This window comes from Neofelis nebulosa, chromosome 2, assembly GCF_028018385.1.
Source record: "Neofelis nebulosa isolate mNeoNeb1 chromosome 2, mNeoNeb1.pri, whole genome shotgun sequence".
NCBI lineage: Eukaryota > Metazoa > Chordata > Mammalia > Carnivora > Felidae > Neofelis > Neofelis nebulosa.
Genome location: NC_080783.1, coordinates 188633121 through 188657046, shown reverse-complemented (window position 1 = coordinate 188657046; position 23926 = coordinate 188633121). Strand labels below are relative to the sequence as shown.

At 44.8% G+C, this 23926-nt stretch overlaps 2 protein-coding genes across 2 annotated transcripts; one reads left to right on the top strand and one right to left on the bottom strand.

The window, feature by feature from the left end:
• The first annotated feature begins 11147 nt into the window (after nucleotides 1-11147).
• Nucleotides 11148-12593, top strand: LOC131504883 (olfactory receptor 2A12-like). The gene has a single exon (XM_058717772.1). The coding sequence runs from the start codon at nucleotides 11417-11419 to the stop codon at nucleotides 12362-12364; it is 948 nt and encodes a 315-aa protein (XP_058573755.1). The 5' UTR covers nucleotides 11148-11416; the 3' UTR covers nucleotides 12365-12593.
• A 5772-nt stretch (nucleotides 12594-18365) lies between these two features.
• Nucleotides 18366-19472, bottom strand: LOC131504886 (putative olfactory receptor 2B3). The gene has a single exon (XM_058717776.1). It carries the CDS (start codon nucleotides 19443-19445, stop codon nucleotides 18498-18500), a length of 948 nt encoding a protein of 315 aa, XP_058573759.1. The 5' UTR covers nucleotides 19446-19472; the 3' UTR covers nucleotides 18366-18497.
• Nucleotides 19473-23926: the final 4454 nt, after the last annotated feature.

The following is a 23926-nucleotide window of genomic DNA, read 5'->3' as shown; positions in this document are numbered from 1 at the left end:
TTTTGCTTGTCTGTGTGTCTGTGTATCCTTTCATTGGCTCACACAAGATTTATAGCCTTGGGGGATACAAACACCCCAGGATTCAAGATGCTGAAGGGATGCGTGGTTGGGTCCCTGTGGGTGACTCATTATTGCTGGTCAGATGGACAGCTCATTCTTCAACTTCCCAGAGAACAATGGAATGGGCCCATGGCCAAGAGGCAGGACGTCTGGATTCTAGTCTCCTCCGCTTAGTCATATAGGCCTCTGAATTTCCTTTTCTGGGCTTAATTTTCCTGGCTGTAAAAGAGGAGTGGGGAGCTGGACATGCTGACCTTGAAGGCCAAATCTGACTCAGCAGTGAAGTGACCAAAACCACTATCAAAGACTCCCTCAGGACCTGGCCCATGACAAGTGCTCAGCAAGTGTCTATCACCATTGTTGTCATCATCTTTAAAAAGGGGACCATAACTCCTCCCTCACAGGATTGCTAGGAGGACCTGGTGAAAAAAATACATGTGAAAGTGCTCAGTAAACTGTAAAGTGCTGTGAGCCTGTCCCAAAGCACCATTAAGATAATCTTGATCATTAGAATCATCACCACCTCCTGCTATCCCTTCAGCTCCTTCCCTAGACACAAACCCAGAAAACTTTCTGGAGCACCTGTCTTAGCAAATGAGAGCCAATTCCCACAGGGTCCCTCCCAGAGGTCTTCTCCACCTGAGGCCAATTAGACAGCCCATGGGGTTAGCACTGCATGCCCTGCCTTGCCCTTCTCCAGAGCCCACCCCCTGCTCCTTGAGGCCTGTGGGCCCCTGGGTCCAGAATCAAGCATCCAGAGTACAGCCTTCCCTCTCGTGTCAACCCCCAGTTGGTCCCACCCCCACTGGTGGCCACAATCAGCTCTCAGGGCAGTAGACAGGATTTCAGTTAGAGGTCAGGTATAGACCTTAATTTGGACTGGAGTGCTGAAGCATGTGATACTATGGACACAGACCCAGCCCAGGAGTCAGGCAGCAGGGTTTCCATGCTGGCTGCCCCATTGTCTAACTGCTTGGTCTTGGCCAAATCCCTCAGCGTTTCTGGGCCACATTTCATTTTCTGGGAAATGGAGGGTAGGACCATGTTTGGCAGTCTTTAAGTAATTCTTCATTTGAAATATCAGGGTGGCCTGAGTTTCATCCTGTCTATAATCCTAGATTGCTTCTGACCTTGGGCAAGTTACTACACCTCCCTGGGCCTCAGTTTCCCCATCCATCCAATGGGGAGATAGGCCCTCACATGGATAGCTATTCACAGTTGAAGTGAGGGTACATGACAAGGACAAGGAGAGTCAGGGCCTTGGCTCAGGGCAAGGGGCACGTACCTTTTGTGTCATGGTTCTGAGGAAAAGAATTGACGAGGCACATTTTTATTGTCCTGAGTTCTGGGCCCAAACTCTCGATTCCCCTGAATCTTTCAGCCCATCGGGCTGGGCTGGAGGAAGTGGGGGGATGTGGTTGGGTATAGGGGAAGACTCCCAGGGCAGTCCTCTGAGAGTGTAATTGAGTCTGAGGAAGAGCTGATGGTTGGAGGGAAGTTTGGGATCATGGATCTCCCCACCCTGCCCCTCCCAAGAAAACTTGAAGCACCCTGGGTGCTCCTAACCCCAGGAAGGCTCAGTTCAGGGACATACAGTAGAGCAAGCTCCAGAGATGCCACGCAGGAGGGAATGTGTCCCCTCCCTGCCAGGTGTGGCTTGAGGAAGGGGGACACATTCAGGTCAGGAAGGTCAGGAAGTAGACATAGGGATGGGATTGACCTTTATTAAGTGCTTCTTCTGTGCCAAGCCCTGGGCTCCAATGCCCACGCATGCCATCTCTCGATCTGCATCATAATACAGTGAGCGAGAGAGTCTTCCCTATTTTAGAGAAGTGGAAACTGAGCTTGCTTCAGAATAAACAGCCATGCGAGGCAGCCATGGACTCAGCATCTGGGCTCCTCTGCTTCTTAGCCATGTGACCTTTGGCAAGTTCCTTCCTCTTTTCTGATACTGTTTTCTCGTCTGTTATATCCCTGTCTCCCAAGGCTGAAGCGGTGCCCATGCAAAGTAGGCTCAGAGTGACCTTGGCCTTTGCTCTCAATGGGGCCTGGGAGGTGTTTCTGTTGCCTTGACAGCTGAATGGCAGGGCTGGTCTGCTACATCGTCTGCATCAGAAGGCCTCAACCATGGGTGGCCATGCTGAAATTTCTGAGGAGACTGGCAAAGGTCCAGAGAAATGGGGAGGAAGGGCCAGGGGCTATGCTGGGCTGTCTGGGAGCCTCTATTGGGCCGAGAAGGACTGGAGCTGCTGGGCTGTGCCTCTCCTGGATGAGGCTGTTCATGGAGGGCTCTACCAGCTCCTACCAATAGCAGAGTGGGACGCCTACAGCACTGGATTATCCTGAAATGTCTAGATTCTTAGGACTCAGGACTGGAAGCAGTGGTGTGCTGATAAAAGTTTAACAGTCCTTCCTGGAAGGGAGGAAGGGGTTCTGATTTGTATTGTTTGCTGAATTCTACAGTGGAAATAACCCATCATGGCCAATTTCAAGCTAAAAACATGACGTCACTGCCCCCAGAGGTGAAGAGATGTACAAGATTACTGCATTAGAGAGTATTTGCCTTATACAGATCCAGTACGTGCAAACATGGAGAACAGTAAAATGTAGAATAGTTAAGATATGAAGAGTTTTGAGCATTTTTTGACTTTTTTTTACTTAAAAAAATTTTATTTATTTTTGAGGGAGAGAGAGACTGAAAGAGAGCAAAAGTGGGGGAGGAGCAGAGAGAAAGAGGAGACAGAGAATCCCAAGCAGGCTCCATGCTGTCAGCACAGAGCCTGACACAGGGCTCAAACTCACAAACTGTGAGATCACGACCCGAGCCAAAACCAGAAGTCGGATGCTCAATCAACTGAGCCACCCAGACACCCCATCCCTTTTTTTTTCATTTTGTAAGTTGATCCACCCCCCCCCCCCAAATTATTGAGATATAATTGACATATAACATTATGCAAGTTTAAGGTATATAGATGTGATGATTTGATACAGATATATATTGCGAAATGTATATTGCAATTAAGTTAGTTAACACATCCTCACCTAATTACCATTTTGTTGTTGCTGTGAGAACATTACAGATCTACCCTCATAGCAGCTTTCAAGCATATGATACAGTAGGGCTAACTATAGTCACAGGCTATGCTTTAGATCCCTGGAACTTATGCATCTTATAACTGGAAATTTATACCCTTGATCAGCATTTCTCCATTCCCCCCAACCCTCAGGCCCTAGCAACTATTCTTGGTTCTGAGTTCAGTGTTTTAATTTTTTTTTAATGTTTATTTACTTTAGAGAGAGAGAGAGAGAGAGACAGAGACAGAGCACGAGCAGGGGAGGAACAGAGAGAGAGGGAGACAGAATCTGAAGCAGGCTCCTGGCTCTGAGCTATTAGCACAGAGCCCGACGCAGGGCTTGAGCTCACTAATCATGAGATCATGACCTGAGCTGAAGTCAGACGCTCAACCAACTGAGCCACCCAGGCGCCCCTGAGTTCAGTGTTTTTAGATTCTACAAATAAGGAAGAGCATACAGTATTTTTCTTTGATTTATTTCAGTTAGCATAATAACCTCAAGGTCTGTTGCCCTTTGTTTTAGTGTAATTTACTTAATTGTTGTTTACATAGATTGACTTTAATAATGATCTTGTTTAACAACCAGCTTATGGCACTTCTGAAAATTCAAGTTGGTTCTGTAGCCCGGGGCTGACAGGAGGGGGTCTCCAAGCTCAACTGCCCCATTCTGAATAGCTGGGGAATAGGAGGCCTCGACAGGAGGCAGGTGCAAGAACTCATAGTCATGGAGGCATGGCCAGGACTTGTGCCTGGGTTTTCAACACATTATCTCATTTAATTCTCCCAGCCATCACAGAAGGTTGGGGAGTGTAAGAAATTATTATGATTTTACAGAGGAAAAGGCTGAGGCAGAATAATAGCAAGTTTAAGAGGATAAGCACTAGAACTTAATAGATCCTGCTGTGAGTTCTGGTTCTGCACTTAGAGGATGTGAGCTTTTGGGCAAGTTCCTCACTCTGCTGGACTTCAGCTTCCTTATATGTATTATGGAGCTGCTCCACTTACTTTCCAGATAGTGTTTGCCAGTATCTGAGAGTGTAGCTGAGTCTGAGGAAGAGCTGATGGTTGGGGGGAGACTTGGGATCATAGCTCCCCCCACCCTGCCCCTCCCAAGAAAACTTGAAGCACCCTGGGTGCTCCTAACCCCAGGAAGGCTCAGTTCAGGGACATACAGTAGAGCAAGCTCCAGAGATGCCACGCAGGAGGGAATGTGTCACCTCCCTGCCAGGCGTGACTAGAGGAAGGGGGAGGTTAGGAAGTAGACATAGGGATGGGATTGTCCTTTATTAAGTGCTTCTTCTGTGCAAGACCTGATATAGGGTAGGGGCTTCGTGGTCAACTCTTAATTATCATCAGAGAGGCTGAGTAACTTGTCCAAGGCGTTGGACTGGTGGGGGGTGGGGGAGGATTGTGATTTGCCCAAAGTGGCTCAGTAAGCAATAGAGATATGACTGAAACATGGTCTAATTGACAAGTTGGGGGAACAGGGGTTTGGGAATAAGAGGGGAATCAGAGTGAGGCCTTCAGTTCTTGGCATTTCTTCAGGGTGACTGGGTGCAATCCCTTCTCCCCTGGGCTGTTCATATCCTCCAGAAGGCTAGAAAAAGAAATAGGCAGATCACTACCTTACCCCAACCTGGGTGTTGTTTGCTGCTACTCTGTTCCCAAAGGCCTCTTCCTTGTAGGGTTCTTGTTAACACCATTCAGGGAATACCATCTTGGCATCCTCACCAGGGACAGGGTGGAGGCAGGAGGCAGAGGGATGGTCCTTCTCCGCTTCTCCTAAGGAAAGCCTGGTGAGGAGGCAGACCTATAAAGCTTCAGCAGCTTGGTCCACTGATGGGAGCCTGGGATGGCCAAGGCTCCTTTTGTCTGTGCTCCAAGACGAGACAGGCAAGGCCTTCAGCCCTGGCCGGGTGCAGTGAGCTGCACAATGGAGAGAAGGCAGGGGGTTCAGCTTCCACCCTCTCAGAAACCTAGTGCCTTTCTGGAGACTGGGTTGCCTGGAATCCTGGTACACTGGACTCAACCGCCCAGGGGGCTTCCTGTTCAGTCTCTTTTCCTCAAGATCAAGTGACAGCCTCTTTGTGACTTGTCTCAGGGGATACCAGAGAGGTGAGATGGTCGCTGGGCTTGGGGCTGTGGGCAGGATGCGGGCATCTGTAGGGGCTGGAGGTCAGAAGTAGCCAGGTCACATAGCCCCAGGTCCTCTCTGTACCTGCCCCCCAACATACCCCCAGAACCATTTCCTCATTTGCTGGTGTTCTTCCCTCACCACTTCATACCTCATTTCTCTTCCATTCCTTCCTTCTTCCTACACCCCCTTCTTTCTTTCACTTATTTAATAAATATTTATTCATTGGTCTCCTGTGTCAGGCCATGTTCTAGGGGCTAGAAACAGTGCAATGAAGAATACAATTTCCTGAGCTCAAAGATCTTCAAGTCTGGCTGAGAGACACAACTGTGAAAGGACAATGATGGTTATCTTGGGAGAAGCCTTCAAGAATGGCAGAGCTTTCGGGGCGCCTGGGTGGCGCAGTCGGTTAAGCGTCCGACTTCAGCCAGGTCACGATCTCACGGCCTGTGAGTTCGAGCCCCGCGTCAGGCCCTGGGCTGATGGCTCGGAGCCTGGAGCCTGTTTCCGATTCTGTGTCTCCCTCTCTCTCTGCCCCTCCCCCGTTCATGCTCTGTCTCTCTCTGTCCCAAAAAAAATAAATAAAAAGCGTTGAAAAAAAAAAAAAAAAAAAAAAAAGAATGGCAGAGCTTTCCATGATTACCAGGACCCACCCCCATGCTCTCCCCAGACTTGGGTATTGCCTATTAAGACAGAGTCTGCTGGGCTGACAGAATTTTACAAGACTTTAACTAAATGATGCCCCCATCCCATGGAAACCAAGTGTTTCTTCTCTCTACAAAGATTTACTAAATTCTAGAGTGGTAATACTTTCCAAAATCCTCTTCCATTGATTCCCTCTGCTTCCCACTCAGTCCTATGGCTCCTCATACCCAGATGATGGCATAGATGGAGGGAGCTTTATCATGAGAAAGAGTTCATGGCTGCAACTTTAGCCCTTTGCCCTCGGAAGATTTTGATCTGGTCCTGTCTGGTGGCTGGCTGTACCTCATCAGCCACGATTCCATAGTAGCTCATGCCAAACCTCAAGATCAAATCGATGTGTAGATGGGAAAGTTTGTTCTTCACCCTTCCCACTTAGGGCCTGTTTGCTGGAAGTGGTGAAGTTGATAATTAAGAGTTGGCTCTGAAGCCACATCACCTCCATTCAAACCCCAGGTCCACTGCACAAACCAAGTTATCTGGATTGAATCATTTACTCTCTCTGTGCCTTTATTTTTTCCTCTGTAAAATAGAGGTCATTGTACTTACCTCAGTGATTTGTTGTGAGGACAAGTTAGTGTAAGAATTCCTAGCACACAGAAATTATTAATTAAATATTATATATTATTATTGAAAGGGACCTTATAAATTCTCCCACATATCCACACTTTATTACAGATATTCCAATTCGGTTAGTGGGAATTAAGTTAACAGGAGAGGGGGAAAGATTTCCTCAAACTGCGTATCAGAACCCCCTAGAATTGCTAGGATGATAACTCGTTGGTAAGCATAGAGGCCTGGGAGAAATAGAAGGAGCATCTAATCGAGGTTTTGGAGTGGGAGATGGTGGTGCGGGTCAGGGGAAGCTTCCTGGTGGGATGACATCTGAGCTGAGTCCTAATGCAGGAATAGGCGTTGGACATGCTACAGAGAGTGTGTGGGCAGCAGGGATGCAGCTGGGGTGCTCCTCCATGCTGAAGACCTTGGAGAAGGCATGAAAGTGTGACGGAGGTAGACACATACAGGAAATTGGGCATACCTGTATGGAGCCTATGCTAGTATGGAAGGCGATGGCATGGGGAGAGGGTTGGGTGCTGAGGCTAAAGAAGTCTGCAAGGGGGCAGATGTTCAGGAAGGGCACTGTGCATCTGTCTAAAGTGATGGGGCATGGGGAACCCTTAAAGGATTTTCAGGAGGGGAAAGACAGTGCTTCCTACTATATTTATTTTGAAATTGATTTCTGGCCAATTTTATGGTAATCAGAGAATATACTCGAAATGACTTCCATCCTTTGGATTTTTGGAGCTTACATTTATGGTGCAGCATATGGTCAATTTTGATAAATGTTTCGTGAAGCTACACGTTTCTTTTGGTTAGTATTTGCATGGTATACATTTTTTTTCATTCTTTCTTCCTAGTGCATCTGTGTCCTTATATTAAGATGTGTTTCTCTCCTCCATCCCAGCCTTATTGACATATAATTGACATAACATTGTGTAAGTTTAAGGTGTACAATTCATTGATTTGATCATTGAAATATTGTAAAATGATTAAGGTACATTTCTTGTAAGCAACATGTAGGGTTTTTTTTTAAACTCAGTTTGAAAACATGACTTTTATTAAAATATGTAGTCCTTTTGCATTTAACGTAACTACCGAAATATTTAAGTTCATATTTACCCTCTTTCCACTTCCTACCTTTAAAAAAAAAAAGATTTTATTTTTAAGTAATCTTCACACCCAATATGGAGCTTGAACCCACAGCCCCAAGATCAAGACTTTCTCCACCACCTGAGCCAGCCAGGTGCCCCTCCACTTACTTTGTATTTGGCCCACCTGTTTTCTGTTTGATTTTTCCCTCTCTCAAAAAAGCATTATTTTGGATTAGTAAACAATTTTTATTAGTCCATTTTCTACTACTTTAGGTTGTTAGTAATGCATGATTTATTCTTTTAATGATTTCCATAGATACCACAACATGAATCTTGACTTATCAAAGTCTAACACAAATCATTAGTTTTACCAATTTTCCAATTATATTAAATATTTAGAACTCTGACTTTCTTTACCCCCTCCATTTCTTATGTTATTGTTGTCATGATCTTTTTTCAAAAAAATCATTTTATTTTATTAATTAATTAACTTGAGAGAGAGAGTGTGTGTGTGAGTGGGGGCGGGGCAGAGAGAGACAGAGAGAGAGAGAGAGAGAGAGCAAATCTTCAGCAAGCTCCACTCAGCACAAAGCTGGAGCCGGGGTTCAATCCCACGATCCTGGGATTATGACCTGAGCAGAAATCAAGAGTTGGATGCTCAACACACTAAACCACCCGGGCGCCCCATTGTGAAATTTAAAAGGAATTAAAGACAAAGATCGTGACAGGGGTGCCCGGGTGGTGGGATTGGGCCCCGAGTCCAGCTCCATGCTGACGACAGCTCAGAGCCTGCTTGGGATTCTCTCTCCCCTTCTCTCTCTCCCCTCCCCCACATGTGCTCTCTCTCTCTCTCTTTCTCTCTCAAAATAAATAAATAAATATTAACAAAATAAATTCCACCAGACTTCATTATTGTTTTACATTCGTTATTAATTTACACTTACCCATTCCTTGAGGACTTGCCATTCTTTTTTGCATCTTCATGTTTCTGTCACTGTCTTTCTACCTGAAGAGTCATGTTTTGTTTATCTGAAAAAGTTATTTCACATTTAAAATTTTTTAACTTTTTTCTTTTAAAAATATTTATTCATGTATTTATGTATTTATTTATTTCTGAGAGAGAGAGAGAGAGAGAGAGAGAGAGAGAGAGAGAGAATCTTAAGCAGACTCCACACTTGGCATGGAGTACGACACAGGGTTTGTTCTCACGACACTGGGATCATGACCTGAGCTGAAATCAAGAGTCAGATACTCAACCAACCAAGCTACCCAGGTGCCCCCAATTTTTTATTTTTGAAAAAATTTTTTGAACTAACTTTAAACTTACAGAAAAACTGAAAGGATACTATAAAGAAATTCTGTATGGCCCATATCCAGATTTATTAATTTTTAACAATTTGTCATATTGCTGTTATTATAATCTCGAGAACTATTTGAGAATAATTTGCAAATATCATGTTCCTTTAGCCCTTAATACTTCAGTGAATAGTTCCCGAGAATAAAAGAATACTCTCTTATACAGTAGCTGTCAAATTCAGGGAATTTAACATGGCGCATTGATCTAATCCAATTTTATCAATTGTCACAATAATGTTATTTATGACATTCCTCCCTTCCAGGATTACTTCTTGCATTAATTGTTATGCTTTTTTTTTTTCCAGGATCCTTCCTTCTATTATAGATTCTCAGCCTTTCTTTGTCTTTCATGATATAGATATTTTTGAAGATTAAAAGCTAGTTATTTTATATAATATCCCTCAATTTAAGTTTCTTGGATGTTTCCTTATGATTAGATTCAGGTTTTGCATTTTGGGCTGAAATAATATATAGATGCTATATTGTTAGGATTTCAAATATGGAGACACATTGTGTCTACCTGTTCCTTTAAAAAAAATTTTTTTTTAACGTGTATTCAGTTTTGAGAGACAGAGAGAGACAGAGTGCGAGCAGGGGAGGGGCAGACAGAGGGAGACACAAAATCTGGAGCAGGCTCCAGGCTCTGAGCTATCAGCCCAGAGCCCGACACAGGGCTCGAACCCATGAACCTGGAGATCATGACCTGAGCCGAAGTTAGACACTTAACTGACTGAGCCACCAGGAGCCTCTCTACCTGTTCCTTATTGGTGATGTTAATAGTAATTAATCACTCAGTTAAGATATTGTCCAGTTTCTCCACTGATAGCTACTACTTTTTTACTTCTGTAGTTAATAAATTCTTTATGGATAGATAGCTTTAACTGTGCAACATTCTATTTCTTATCAGACTCACTTGCCATAGATTTAGCATCTATACCAGTCAGGATGTCATCAGGAGACAGCACACCAGTAATGTGAACAGGGAAAATGTAATGTAAAGAATTACTAACTAGTAAAAGGTGAGTAACTACTAAAAAGGATGAAAGACATCCAGAAGTATTAAGTGAAAAAAAAAAAAAAGCAGTTACTACCTCATGGCTCAAGGAGAGTGCACATTGAAACATTGAAGGGACTAAGGATTTAGGACATCTCTCTCTCCCTCCCCCTTCTCCTGGCACCCCCACCCGGGTCAAAAAAAAAAAAAAAAAAAAGGCACCTGGGTGGCTCAGTCGGTTGAGCATCTGACTCTTTTTTTAAAAATTTTTTAGTATTTATTTATTTTTGAGAGACAGAGACAGAGTGTGAGTGGGGGAGGGGGCAGAGAGAGAGGAAGACACAGAATCCGAAGCAGGTTCCAGACTTCAAGCTGTCAGCACAGAGCCTGATGTGGGACTGGAACCCACGAACCTGAACCTGGAAATCATGACCTGAGCTGAAGTCAGATGCTTAACTGACTGAGCCACCCAGGCGCCCCAGCATCTGGCTCTTGGTATCGGCTCACGGCTAGTGGGAGCTAGCCCCGCATCAAGCTATGCACTCAAAGCGTGGAGGCTGCTTGGGATTCTCCCTCTCCCTCTCTCTCTGCCCTTTCTCTGCTCGCTCTCTCTCTCTCTCTCTCTCTCTCAAAATAAACAAAGTGTAAAAAAAAAAAATTAAAAAAAAAGAAAGTTTAAATTCAGACTTTTTCAAAGATAGTGTGGCTACCATAGGAATACACTCGGCTGCTGGTGGGCAGAGGCCAGAGTTCGCATAGAAATGACAACTGGGTGGGAAGAGTGTGGGCTGAATGTACGACTGTAGCTGGTGCGTTGAGGTCATTTGAAGTGCGTACTACTGGGCCTTCCAGGCACCAACCCATTGGCTCTCAAGCTGAGTGACTGAGAAAGGACTGAAGCCCCAACCAAAGTACTTTCCTAGGGTTAGCACATCACAGTGCCCCTCTAGCGCCCTCTATTGACAAAGCCTCACATTGGCAGCTGGCAAAAGAAGTTTGCAGAGCGAGGAGAGGCTTGTAGCAGCTCTTCTAGACAATTGGTCTCTAAGGCGGAAAGGAACTTCACCTCTAAAGGTTTGGGAGCTGGAGCTGACATGGCGGAATTGATTGCTGCTAGACATGGATAACCAGTCTGTCTGCCGTAGGATGGGGAGTACGACAGGGGAGACTGCATATGAGCACTTTACCATTTTTTATTTTGTTAAGGCGTTATGTCAGATGCTTCATGTATATTGCCTCCTCATAAGAACCAAGAGTTGAGTATTATTAGCTACATTATACAGTTGAGGAGATTGAGGCTCAGAGATGTTAAATAACCTGTTCAAGACAGTGGCTGAGTAATGGGGCCAGAATTAAAATCCCTGCCTCCAGAGCTGACATTCTTGCTAGACTACCACACTTTGGGTGACATTTAAATGAGTGGGATTCTCTTATAGGCCCCATCATGTGGACACCTCCAGGACAGAACCAAAGCTGGGTTTCTGAATTTATCCTGCTTGGCTTCTTTGGTGATCCCACGTTCAACAGGATCCTCTTCATTTCCTTCCTTCTCCTTTACCTGAGCTCAGTCCTGGGCAATGGACTCATCATCGCCCTGATCTGCCTGGACATACAGCTTCACACACCCATGTACTTCTTCCTCTGCATCCTCTCCCTGCTAGATATGGGCTGTGTCACCACTACCATGCCCCAGATGTTGGTGCATCTCCTCGCTCGCTCTCAGACCATCTCCTTTGCCAGCTGTTGGCTGCAGATGTATGTGTTTGGTGCCTTGGGCCTAACTGAGTGTATTTTCTTCGTAGTCATGGCTTATGACCGATATGTGGCCATCTGCCACCCACTGCATTATACTGTCATCCTCAGCTGGGGCCTGTGCATACGACTGGCAGCTGGGACCTGGGCCTGTGGTTTCTTCTTCTCTCTGATCCATACTTTCCTCACCATGAGGCTGCCATACTGTGGGCCCAACGTGGTCAACCACTACTTCTGTGAAGGCCCCTCAGTACGAAGCCTGGCTTGCATGGATACTCACTTTATTGAGATGGTAGACCTGGTCATCAGTGTCTTCATGGTTGTTGCCCCACTCTCCCTCATTCTGGCCTCCTACATCTGTATTGGCCAGACCATTATCAAGATCAAGTCTACACAGGGCCGCTGCAAGGCTTTCTCCACCTGTGCTTCCCATGTGACCGTGGTCATACTCTTCTATGCCCCAGCCACATACATCTATATGAGGCCCAACTCCAGCTATTCCCCTGAGCAAGACAAGCAGATCTCACTCTTTTATAATGTCTTCACTGCCTTTCTCAACCCTGTGGTCTACAGTCTGAGGAACAAGGACATCAAGGGGGCTTTTCTCAAAGTGATGGGGTGGGGTAGGGTCCCCTGGTGAATTGGGAGACAGGAGAGGCCTGAGGTAGAATGTCCAATGCTAAAGAAAGGCACAACATTTATAAGGTATGCAAACAACATTGTGCATTGGAACCAATATAGCACTTGGTCAGTGGAACAAATATGGTACGTGAAACCAACATGACAATCTTGATGAACTTGCTACATTGTGGTGCAATGACAAACAGCTCCATAATCTTAGTGGCTTACAACAGCAGAAGTTCATTTATTGCTCATCTTCCATGTCAGTTGTATGTGGACTGTGGCCTTCTGCCATTGGATTCTTGGATTCAATCTGAAAAAGGAGGCTCTATCTGGAATATCCCATTCTTATGACAGAGAGAAAGGCACATAAAAACTCTTAAAGTTTCTGCTCAGAAGTGACACAGATCTCTTTGCTGATATCCTATCGGCCAAAGCAAATGATATGGTCAAGCCCAATAGGAAAAGGACAGGAAGTATCTACTTCCTACAGAAAAGTAACATGTCATATGGCAATGGGTATGGATATATAATTCTTCTATAGTGAGAGTGGCAATAATGGGGGTGATAATATTATCTAACACAATGGCACTGGAATGAACAGAATACATGTAATCAACATGAAACATGGTAATTGTAGGTGACATGGTACATGGACATGGTAGAAGGACAAGATGATGTAGACAATCAAAGTGGTACATGTAACCAACGAATATCTGTAGCCAACATTGAAAATTAAGCTAATGGTATATGGAACCAAGGCTGCCCACAGGCTTGACTTGGTGCATGGAATCAATGTGGTTCATGGGTCTGATGTGGTATGCTCTGCATTGTGTTGTCGAAGGACAAAGTACCTGACATTAAGTGACTTGGGTTCTAGTCCTAATCTTATAACATGTTTTATGACTTTAGGCAATTCACTTTCTTTCTCTGGATCTTACCTTACTCATCTATAAAATAAGCATGTTAAATGTAATGGTTTCTTTCTTGTTTTTTCTTCCTTCCTTCCTTCCTTCCTTCCTTCCTTCCTTCCTTCCTTCCTTCCTTCTTTTAGAAGGACAGAAAAGCAGAGCACAAGCAGGGGAGGGGCAGGGAGAGAGGGAGACACAGAATCCCAAGCAGGCTTCAGACTCTGAGCTGTTAGCACAGAGCCTGACACAGGGCTTGAACCCATGAACCACGAGATCATGGCCTGAGCTGAAGTCGGACGCTCAACTGACTGAACCACCCAGGTGCCCCATATGTAATGGTTTCTAAGACCTCTGTGTCTCTAAAATTTTAGAAGAATAGAAGTTGCTGCCATTTGTAAACTATACATACATAGCAGTGACTCTCATTCTTTCAAGGAATCTAAATGACATATGAAGCTAAGAATCCTGGCAAAGGGCCTCAGAGTTAGCATGAGCATCCAACTTCCTTTCAGGTTTCATTGGTGGCTCAGAGGCCTCAGGGATGAGTTGATTCAGTTCCAGTATTTCGTGAGCATCCATTATAGTCCAGCCAGTGTCAGGCCTTGGGGAAACCAAGACAGGTATATGGAGAGATTTACAGTCATGTAATTACAATGCTTCTGGAACAACCCAAGAAGATGCCACAGTAACTCTGAAGGACCAAAGACTTCACAAGAGTGAGGTTCTCTCAATGGGTGCCAGACACAGAGGACCAGACTATACCTCACCCCACTCCTATCCACCACTGCATACCTCACCACTTTGTAAGCTCTCCAGAACTTGGAGTCAGGGAGAGAGGGATGGAAACCCCAAGAAGATTAGTATTATTTCTCCCACCACTGGGATGATAGCTCAAAATGGAAACTAAACTCAGTTACTGAGAAATGAAGGTGTATTTATCTCAGGAAACAAGTAGCATTCTGTGATAGAGAAAAATGGAGGAGGAAAGCCTGCTTCCCAGGGCCTTACTTGGGAAGGAATTAAGGTTTAGCTGATACCTGAGGATGAGAAGAGTCACCCGTGCAAAGAGCCAAGAAAAGGCATTTCAGGCAAAGGGATGCCAGGTACAAAAGTCCCAGGTCAGGAAAGGACTTTGTATTTTCTGCAGAGCTGGAAGAAGGCCCATGTAATCACAATAAAGTGAGCAGAAGAGGCAGAGATGACATTGAGAAGTAGGCAGAGGACAGTCCTAATGAGCCCTGTAGATAGTGTTTACTTTTTTGCTCAGTGCAGTGGGAATGCTTGGATTCTTACTGGGGAGCAGTGCAGGTTTAGGGATGATGAGCTCCAGTGTGAGTGTGGCTTGAGGTGACCAGAAAGGAGATGGGATAAAAGGTCATCAGGATGAGCATGTCTGAGAACTCACAGGCCAAGAGTGAGAACAAAGAACTCCCTTTTAGAGAGGTACAGAGGGTGTGGCATCCCTAGGGAGAATTCCAGGTTGAGGATCCTGGGAGGGGTGGTTGCTGAATATGGGACTAAGATGGCAAAGAGAGGGAGAACTGGGGAAAGGGAGAAGTAGGGACTTGGGCGTGGGGAGATGAACAGAGTCTGGGAATAATAAATGACTAGAGAGTTCTTGGCTTCTGAGGTGATAGAGATTTCGTTTCTAGTACTTAAGTGTGGAGTTGGGTGCTAGTATGGTCCGAAAGCATTTACTCAGAGGTGAAACAGGGCATTTGGGTGAGTGGGTACAGCTACACCAATAGGCTCCAGTACCTGGTATGACAAAGTTCCAGGCAGAGGGATTCAGGTAGAAAGTGAAGGGTCCCATGGATTATTAAGGTATTCCTTCCCCCATCTGGGGAAGGAGTAAGGAGCTATGTGGTTGGTGGAGAGGACTTGCTAACTGATGAGAGGTTCTTCTGGCCTTGTGGGGAAGCAGGCTGCCTCAATAATGGGGGAGAAGTCTTCCTGGCTGTTGGAGTTCCTTCTAGAAGGTGGGAAGTCCACCTAGTGGCTCTTCTACAACTAGATAGTCAGGGGCCAGAGTAATGGAGAGATGAGTCTTGTGGCTAAAATGTGATAAGGTTTCATTAGTTTCTCTACTAGGACAGATTGCTACCATTCATAATTCAGGGTGATAGTAGATTTTATCTTAACAATGGTGAACAACCTGTATTTTTAAGCATCAAGGCTGAGGGATGGGGTGGAGGAAAGGTGGGGACACACTATTTTCAGAAGAATGGCTTGTGAGACATAATGAGGGTTTGGGTTGAAGAGCACTTAGTGAGGGAAACCTGGGCATGGCTTGTGAAGGTGATTATAGCGGATGGTGGCAGTGAATGGGGAGATGCCAAAAGATGTGACAAGGAAAGAAGCAAGAACACTTAATGGCTTGGGTGTGTTGGTAAAACAGAGAAATCAAGGAAGCTAGCAAGGTTTTAAGCCAGCTTTACCACTGTCTCTGCTTCCCTACAGTTTATTGATGGGAGCCAGCTGATTGCCAACCGTCATTCCCAAATCTGTGGCACTGCAGGAAGAAGTCATGGCCCTTGTCCTGCTGGAATTTGTGGTCTACAAACCAGCACAGTTCATAGGAGGCATACGTACTTAGGGGTGGGGTTAGAAATTACTGTTGTTCAATAATTTCTCTGTCAATTTGAGTCTCAATGGGGTGGTTTTTGTGGTTTTTACTCCCTTTCCTGCTAAGTTTCCTAGAATTTTCTCTAGAGGCAACACTCTCAGATGGGCTTTTGCCTAATCACCTGGAATATTTCCCACCCTGAGCTCTAAATTTCCTGTATCCCCCTTTCTTCCGGAACTCTACCCAGTTCTCTCTAATCCTTAATCCTACAACACTGTTCTCTGGCCTAATCGAACCTCATTGTCAAGCCGTCTCTTCCCATTGTACCAGTTATTATCTAGGCGGAAAGCCTGACCAATGCCCTTCATATCTCTACAATTCATCCTTTGCTCCTGTGATTTGGGGGCTTGATGTGTCCTGTTAATCCTTCTATGTGGTATATGCCTGCTCTCCCCCAATGCCCAGCATCTCTCCTCAAGCCCCCTTCCTTACTACTTTCCAAAACAGGTTCAGCAAATATCCTATAAGCGACTGTGAAATGCAAAGCCAAATATTTTCCTTCAAAATTCAAGTTACAATCACCATAACTTCCATTAATACCACAATTACTATTACTTTCTTTGCTGAGTTCAAAGCACCTTCAATGACATCTGTTTGGATTGAATCTGTACCACTTTCATTGGAGCCTTCACTGTTTTATTGAGGACTATTAGTTAATGAAGGTTCAATAACTCTGAGGTTAAAGAGGCCTGATATTAATCACAAGGAGGCCTAATAGTTTTAAATTTCCTTTGTGTTTAAAGTGAGAATCTAACAATATTTTTCCATGGCATCATCTCATTGAATGCCTATCACTTGTATCCATTAGGCGATTTAGAATTTCAAATTCAAAGTCAAATTTGAAACAGAAAAGGCTGGGATAGTTCAATGGACTGTGGGAATTCAGAATCGTGACAAGGATAAAATAAATGCCAGGAACTCCTGCCTCTTTCCCCCTTTTGTTCCCTGGTGGTAGAAAGAGTGAAGGCAAAATTTGGAGGAGATTTTGTGAAGGTTGTTAGGGGCTCTGTGTGAGAGCTTACCCCTCTGATTCTAGCTTCACTGGAGTGTTGCTTACGTTTCTTGGCACTGAAGTATTGTCTGCCTTGTTTTTGTATGATAGGCACTGTGTGGTCAGTACAATTTCTGAGATTCTGTGGAGCAACTTTTCTGTGCCTCTTCCAAGGTGCTGGGGACTCTAGGGAGCCACAGGTATGGGTGAAGGGGTCTGGCACTGGTAAGAGAAGTCAGCCCTACTCTGATCACTATATCCTGCTATACCTGTCAGTATCTTCTTGAATCAAGTACTCTAGTAACACGTTATTACTCAGTTTAGATTTGAACAAATGTTTATTTAAAAAGCTCTATCATGGGGCGCCTGGGTGGCGCAGTCGGTTAAGCGTCCGACTTCAGCCAGGTCACGATCTTGCGGTCCGTGAGTTTGAGCCCCGCGTCAGGCTCTGGGCTGATGGCTCGGAGCCTGGAGCCTGTTTCCGATTCTGTGTCTCCCTCTCTCTCTGCCCCTCCCCCGTTCATGCTCTGTCTCTCTCTGTCCCAAAAATAAATAAAAAAACGTTGAAAAAAAAATAAAAAGCTCTATCATGTGAGAATATCATTGAAAGTATCTGAGGAGTTCTGGCTGTTTGTAATCAGGGCCTCTTCATTTGGTACCTTGAAAGGGTGTCATAATTTTTCTACAGTTTTGCCAGTTCAGAGTTCATAGGTTTCTTGGTGACAGACCCAAATTCACTAAATCCACACTAGAATGAGGTATAAACAAATGCCAACATCTTCATTTATAATGTTAGCTATCCCTTTCCAGAGAGCAGAATGGCCCCTCTTTTGAAGCTGAAATGATCTCAATAGTTTGCTTGGTAATGGTGGTATTAGGAAAAAGAAGTAGAGCATGACAAGAAGAATGGCAGTGTTTATGTAAAGCATGCAATGCATCAAGCACTGTTTTGAGAACTTTACCTACATTAACTTCTCACAACAATCCTACAAGGTGATGGTTTGCAAAGTATGAGCTCTGCCCCAGTATGGTATGGTTTGGGTGATGTTTCATCTGTACATCAAGAGACCCTCAAAATATCTCTTCACCACAGCAGGGGCTCGCTCTGTACCCTGGGACCCACACTCCCATGAAAGTGCTGGATAGACAATGACCAATTCCTGAATCCTGTTTCTAAGGTCACTTTTCCTTTCTCTTGAGACTATGTTTCTTTAGATCTGTTTGTACTCCTGATTGAGATAAAATAAAGTCACTCATATGGGTCCTGTTAGTCTTTGTGTCCTGGCCATCCTGAGTTGATTTAATAGGCGCAATCTTCATGAGCTCATTCATTCAATCATCAAATGTTAATGATACTTTGTGCCAGACCCTTTGCTGAGCCCTGGGAAGCACATAAATCAGACATAGGTCCTGACTTGGCACCCTATCTACAGTTGGGTCTCTTGATATTTGAGGATAGCTCACCTGCTGGAACCATCAACAGCTCCCACCCAGGCACCAACCTTACATATTATCTCCCATAACTCTCAGTCAGTGATTCATGCCTATCCATAGGGTGATGGGAGGGAATAGGGTGGAACATGTGGTTTCAGGTCTGGTTGTAGCCTTCTGTGCTCCAATGGCCTCACTCAGAGGCCTTGCTTGAACCTGTTAACTTGAGGAAAGCCCTCTTCACATCTTTGTTTCTAAGGCTATAGATGATGGGATTGAGAAAGGCAGAGATAATATTGTAGAACAGAGCCAATTTCTTGTCCCGCTCTGGGGAGGCATTGGCCCCGGGGTTCATGTACATAAACATGGCAGGTCCACAGAACATGGTGACCACAGTGATGTGGGAGGCACAGGTGGAGAAGGCCTTGAGTCGACCCTGAGCTGAGCGGATCTTCAAGATTGTGGCAAAGATGCGGACATAAGAGGCCAGAATGAAAGAGAGGGGTACCAGGAGAAGGATGAAGCCCAGAATAAAATCTACTTGGTCATTGAGGGATGTGTCTGCACAGGCCAGCTTCAGAACAGCAGGGACCTCACAGAAGAAGTGATTGATCTCATTGGGGCCACAGTAGGGCAAGCGCATTGTGAAGACAGTGTAGACTAGGGAACAGCTGATACCCCACAGTCCACAAAAGATGGCCATTGCCCCACACAGCCATGGGGTCATGATAACCTTGTATCTGAGTGGATAACAGATGGCCACATATCTATCATAGGCCATAACAGAGAACAGCCAGCCCTCAGTGATGCCCAACACCAGAAAGATGTACATCTGGGCCACACACCCAACATAGGAGATAGTTTTCTTCTGGCAGATCAGATGCACCAACATCTGGGGCACAGTAGTGGTGACATAGCTCATGTCCAGAATGGAGAGGACACTGAGGAAGAAGTACATGGGTGTGTGGAGGCGGGAGTCCAAGTGAATCAAGGTGACAATGAGTCCATTGCCCACAAGTGTAGAGAGGTAGAGAAAGAGGAAGATGTTGAAGAGGATTGTATTAATTTGGGAATCCCTGGAGAAGCCCAGAAGGATGAATTCAGACACAGAGCTGTGGTTGTCCCAGGGAAAGTTCTGCATTCTCCTTCATCTGCAGAAAGAGAAATGAACTGACTAGTGGCCCAGCTTAGGATGCACATTCAGGTACAATGACCATTCAGTTGCTGGCAGCTGGTGTTTATTTGGATACTATTTGGGACTAATAGAAGTTCAAAGACTGAGGTCTAGTCAGAGTGAGGCCAAATTTGGGGAGGGGAGGGAAACCTTCATGGAATTTTCTGTTTCTCAGGCCCAAATCTTTTTTCAAGACCACCAGGGTCTCATTTTATTCTATCAGCCCCAGCAAGGCCACCTGTTTTCTTGTCTTTCAGGACCTACAATCACATAATGCATTGCTTGGGGGCTCTTCTCCCCTAGTCCTGGCTATAGAGTGGGGTAATGATCTGAAGCTCTCCCATCCCTCTCCTTGAAAAACAAACACTCAGAACCCTTTCCTTTGGTGCTTTAACCTTCTGATCATTACAATATAGAGGAGGTGAGTCAGAAATGTGAGAAAGATATATGACTCCAGAAACATTAAAATGTTTAGAAAAATCTTACTCAGGTCTGTGTTTCTTGAATCTTTTGGGCCTCTGGAAGCTTCCTCACATCCAATTTTATTTTAGACAAAGTTTTTCACCACTCTGCTTCATCCTGGCCTTACCCACAAATGAAGGGAAGGGTCTTCCTGCTTCACCCTAAAACTATAATAGAGGTAGAATAATAGCTATCTTTTTTTGCTTAAAGGCAGCTTTGGCATCTCTTAATCCCTCCAACCTGGTAGGAATACCCTCCCAATGGTAATATATCCCTTGGAGTCCTTTCCTTTTTGCAGCTGAGATTTATGACAGGAGGGGAGACCCATTTAAAGGCTGCATGAATTTAGTTTATATCTTAAAACTTAGGGCTGATTCCTTGTTTGTGATGCCATAGGAGGTGGTGTGTTCTAGTGGAGCATGGGATTTGGAATCAGAAGACTAGACTTCAAGTTCTTGATGCTTCAACTGTGCTTCTGCTCAAGTAATTTAATCTCCTTGAGCCCCATTTCCTTTTCTGTAAAATCCACATAAAATTTACCAGAAGAGATGTCATGAGAAGTAATACATAATAGGTGTGAAGTGCTTAGCTCTGTGATTAGCACATAGCCGGAGCTCAGTAATGTTAGTTCCCATCAAATCCCCTTCCTCATGGTATCATTCATCAAATGGTCGACAAACACTGATTGAGCACCTACTACCTATCAGGCTCTATTCTAAGAGCTGAAGAGACAAGGACAAATAAGTTCTATTCCTAATTCTCAAGGAGCTTACAGTCTGGTTAGAGAGATAGAAGAGTAGAGGCACAAACCACATCCCAATGTGCTTAGCACTATGACGGAAATATGGCTAGCAGTCAAAGCTCTGTGCTAAGCACCAGGGATACAGTAATAAAAATCTCTGCCCTCAAAACACATGCACAGGAAGGAGACAGGTAAACAATAAATGACAGTCAAATGATAAGTGCTGATGGGAGTAAGTACAGAGTGTCACAGGAGCCTGGATAGGCTGTGCTTCCTTAAAGAAGCACCTAGGTAGCCTTTGGGAGCTAGACTTCTCCAAGAAGAGGACACATAATGTGAAACTTAAAAGCTGAGCAAAAATTAGCTAAGCAAAGATCCTAAGGAAGAGTTTTGCAAGAAGATGGAGTTGCGGGTGCAAAGGACCATAACTAAGGGAGAGTTTTGTACAACCATGGAGCACAAGACATAAAATCTGAGGGTAGGATAGTCTTCACAGGGCAAGAGGGAAAAGAAAAGGGTATTGTGTACTTTAATAAGGAGCATGGAGTTGATCATTTAGGCCATGACAATTTGGAGATAAGTTTTAAGCAGAAAAGTAATTCATTGAGGCTTAGGTTTTAGAAATGTCACTACTTGGGTGGAAGTTAGAAGAAGGCATTGGAGGAAGACCATTTGAGGGGTATCGGAAAAAGGCAGGAGCAGCATAGCATTATAGGCAATAAAGAAGAGAAGAGATATTAGAGAGAGGTGTGGGAAATTGAATCAACAGAACTTGGTAACTGAGGGGTACATAAGATGAGAAAGAGGGAGGGGACAAAGATGAGCTTGAGGTTTCAGGTTTGGGAACCATTACAAGACAAAACCTGGGTGGAGGTGGAGGTGGAGGAGGGAGAGATGGCGTGAGGCAGGAAATGACTGGAAGGTAATGATTAACTCTGCTACAGACATAGAGCTTGGAACATGAGGCATCCTTGAGGATCTGACTATCAAAGAATAGGTCAGAGAGCCTTCAAACTCAGGAAGGATATCTAATAAAAATTGGGGAGGTAATCAAGGTACATAATGGATGAGAACTAACCAGGATAGTCTAGAGAAAGAGCAAAGAATCAAAATCTGCAGCCTGGGGCATGAACACAAGAGAGATCAGCAGTAGAAGAGCTGGGGCTTGAGCAAGAGCATCAGGGAGGCAGGGAACTTGGTTCCACCAACCAAGGAAGCTAACATCTCCAAAAGGGCCTATGGTGCCAGACACTACGGAGAGAGCAGGAGGAATAAAACTTTAAAAATATAATAATGTGGAAATTATTCTTGGCTTGAAAGTGGGAAATTTTGATGAAGTGATGAAAGTAAAAATCAGACACCAGTGGGTTTTGAAGAGTGAACTGGTCTGTAAAGTGGAGTAATGAAGAGATATCTAAGATTGGGATGGACAAAAGGTGGAAAGAGTGTTTTATTTGTGTTGCTGTTTTTTAAAGATATATACACGGGGGAGGGGGGAAGCCAAAAGAGAGAGAGAAAGAGGTGATATTGCAAGGTCTCTGAGGAGGCAACAGCAACGGGACTAAGTGCCCAAGTCATGATAGGCAGCTTCAGGAAAAGTACAATGGAAGGAAAGGAGGTAAGAATGAGTTGTATACAGATCTTTTACTTGTGACCACCAGAAATTTCAAGTTCACCTTCCCATGGATCAGTCGGTCTCATGGGTTCTTCCTTCACAGGAAGGTGATGTAGATGGTGAGGAAGACAATCTGATCCAGTGGTTGAAAGTAGAATTTCAAGTCTCAAATGGTAGAACAAGAAGCTAATGTCAAGAAAAGAAATGTTATAGCGTAGAGCTAAAATCCTCTGTCCCTTCCTTGGATTCAAAAAGCCAACCACAACAGTTTAGGTGGAGTAGCAGTTCATTGGGCAATAACTGAGGACCGAAAGTGGATCAGTGTAAGTAAACTTTCTAAAAAGTCATCATTGAGGTGACATCATTGAGAAAGGATGCTAACAGATGACACAAGGTGTCATGGAATGTGTCTGGGGTAGCCAGACTTCATGTAGGGCATCTTTTTCAATGGTGGGTCCACATTTTAAAGGGAGTGTGGATATGTTGAAATAGGTTATAAAGAAGGGTCTGGAAACCATATCATATGAGGAAGTGTTGGAGCAATTGGGTATGTTTACAATGTGGAATAAAAGGTGAAGGGCATTCTGGAAGCTGAGGGCCAACTGTCTGAAAGGTTTTCATGTGGAAGACGGATAAGACTTGTCCAGGGTGGTCTTAAGAAGTATAGTTGGGAGTTACACTAGGGAGACAAGATCCAATGTAATACAACCAGCTGACATTAGAGAGGGCAGTCCACAGATAGAATCAACTGTCCTGAAAGGTAGTGAACTTGCTCATCCTGTGAGAGGATCAAACAAAATGTCAAAATGCATTGTGACCAACCTGCTGGTAGAGAAGGAGTGTCTCTGGTCTAGTCTATTTGGAAGAGTTGAAGACCTTGACATCCCTCTGGCAGCTCCACCTGGACCTGATATCTGATGCCTGGACTATTGCAGTAGGCTCTCAATAGGCCTCCCATCCCCAGTCCTTGCTACATACTCAGTGACCAGAATATGGTACAGAATTGGAGAAAAGAGGAGTATAGAAGGAAAGGGAAAGAAAGGCCAGGAATAGATTAACGGGGGCTCCAAGCCCACTGTGAGCCTCCTCTCCAGCCACCCCAGGGGGTTTAATGACAGGATATCAGTATCCTGTTTGGAAGCAATCACCTCCCTCTCCTTCCCAAATAAGAGCATTTCAGATCTTCTCAGTTCTAACATCTCCCTCCAGCTCCCACCTTCTATAACTCATCACCCCCACTTTTATCTCTCCTACCAGGGCCTCATCCTAAATCCTCTATGGAGAGCCAACTGCTTCAGTTCTGTAACAGCAGCCTTCACTTCCTTCCATCTCTCTCCCCCTCAACTGAGGAGCACACCCAAAAGACAAATAAGGAGAGAGAGGGAGAGAGAAAGACAAAGAGACTGATCACTGTACAGAGAGAAGTCAATGAACACAGGAGGACAGAGGTCAGGAAATCGAGCAGATGCCCAGGAGGACCTATGTGGATGGAAAGGAGGCAGGCAGGCATCCAGTGAGACAGGCGGGGACAAGTGAAAAGCATCAAGCAAGGATGCCCAGGGGTGGGACTGCATGGCTCAGGCCCCTGCCTCTGCCCCTTTACTCCTTACCTGTCACTGGGCTCAGTGT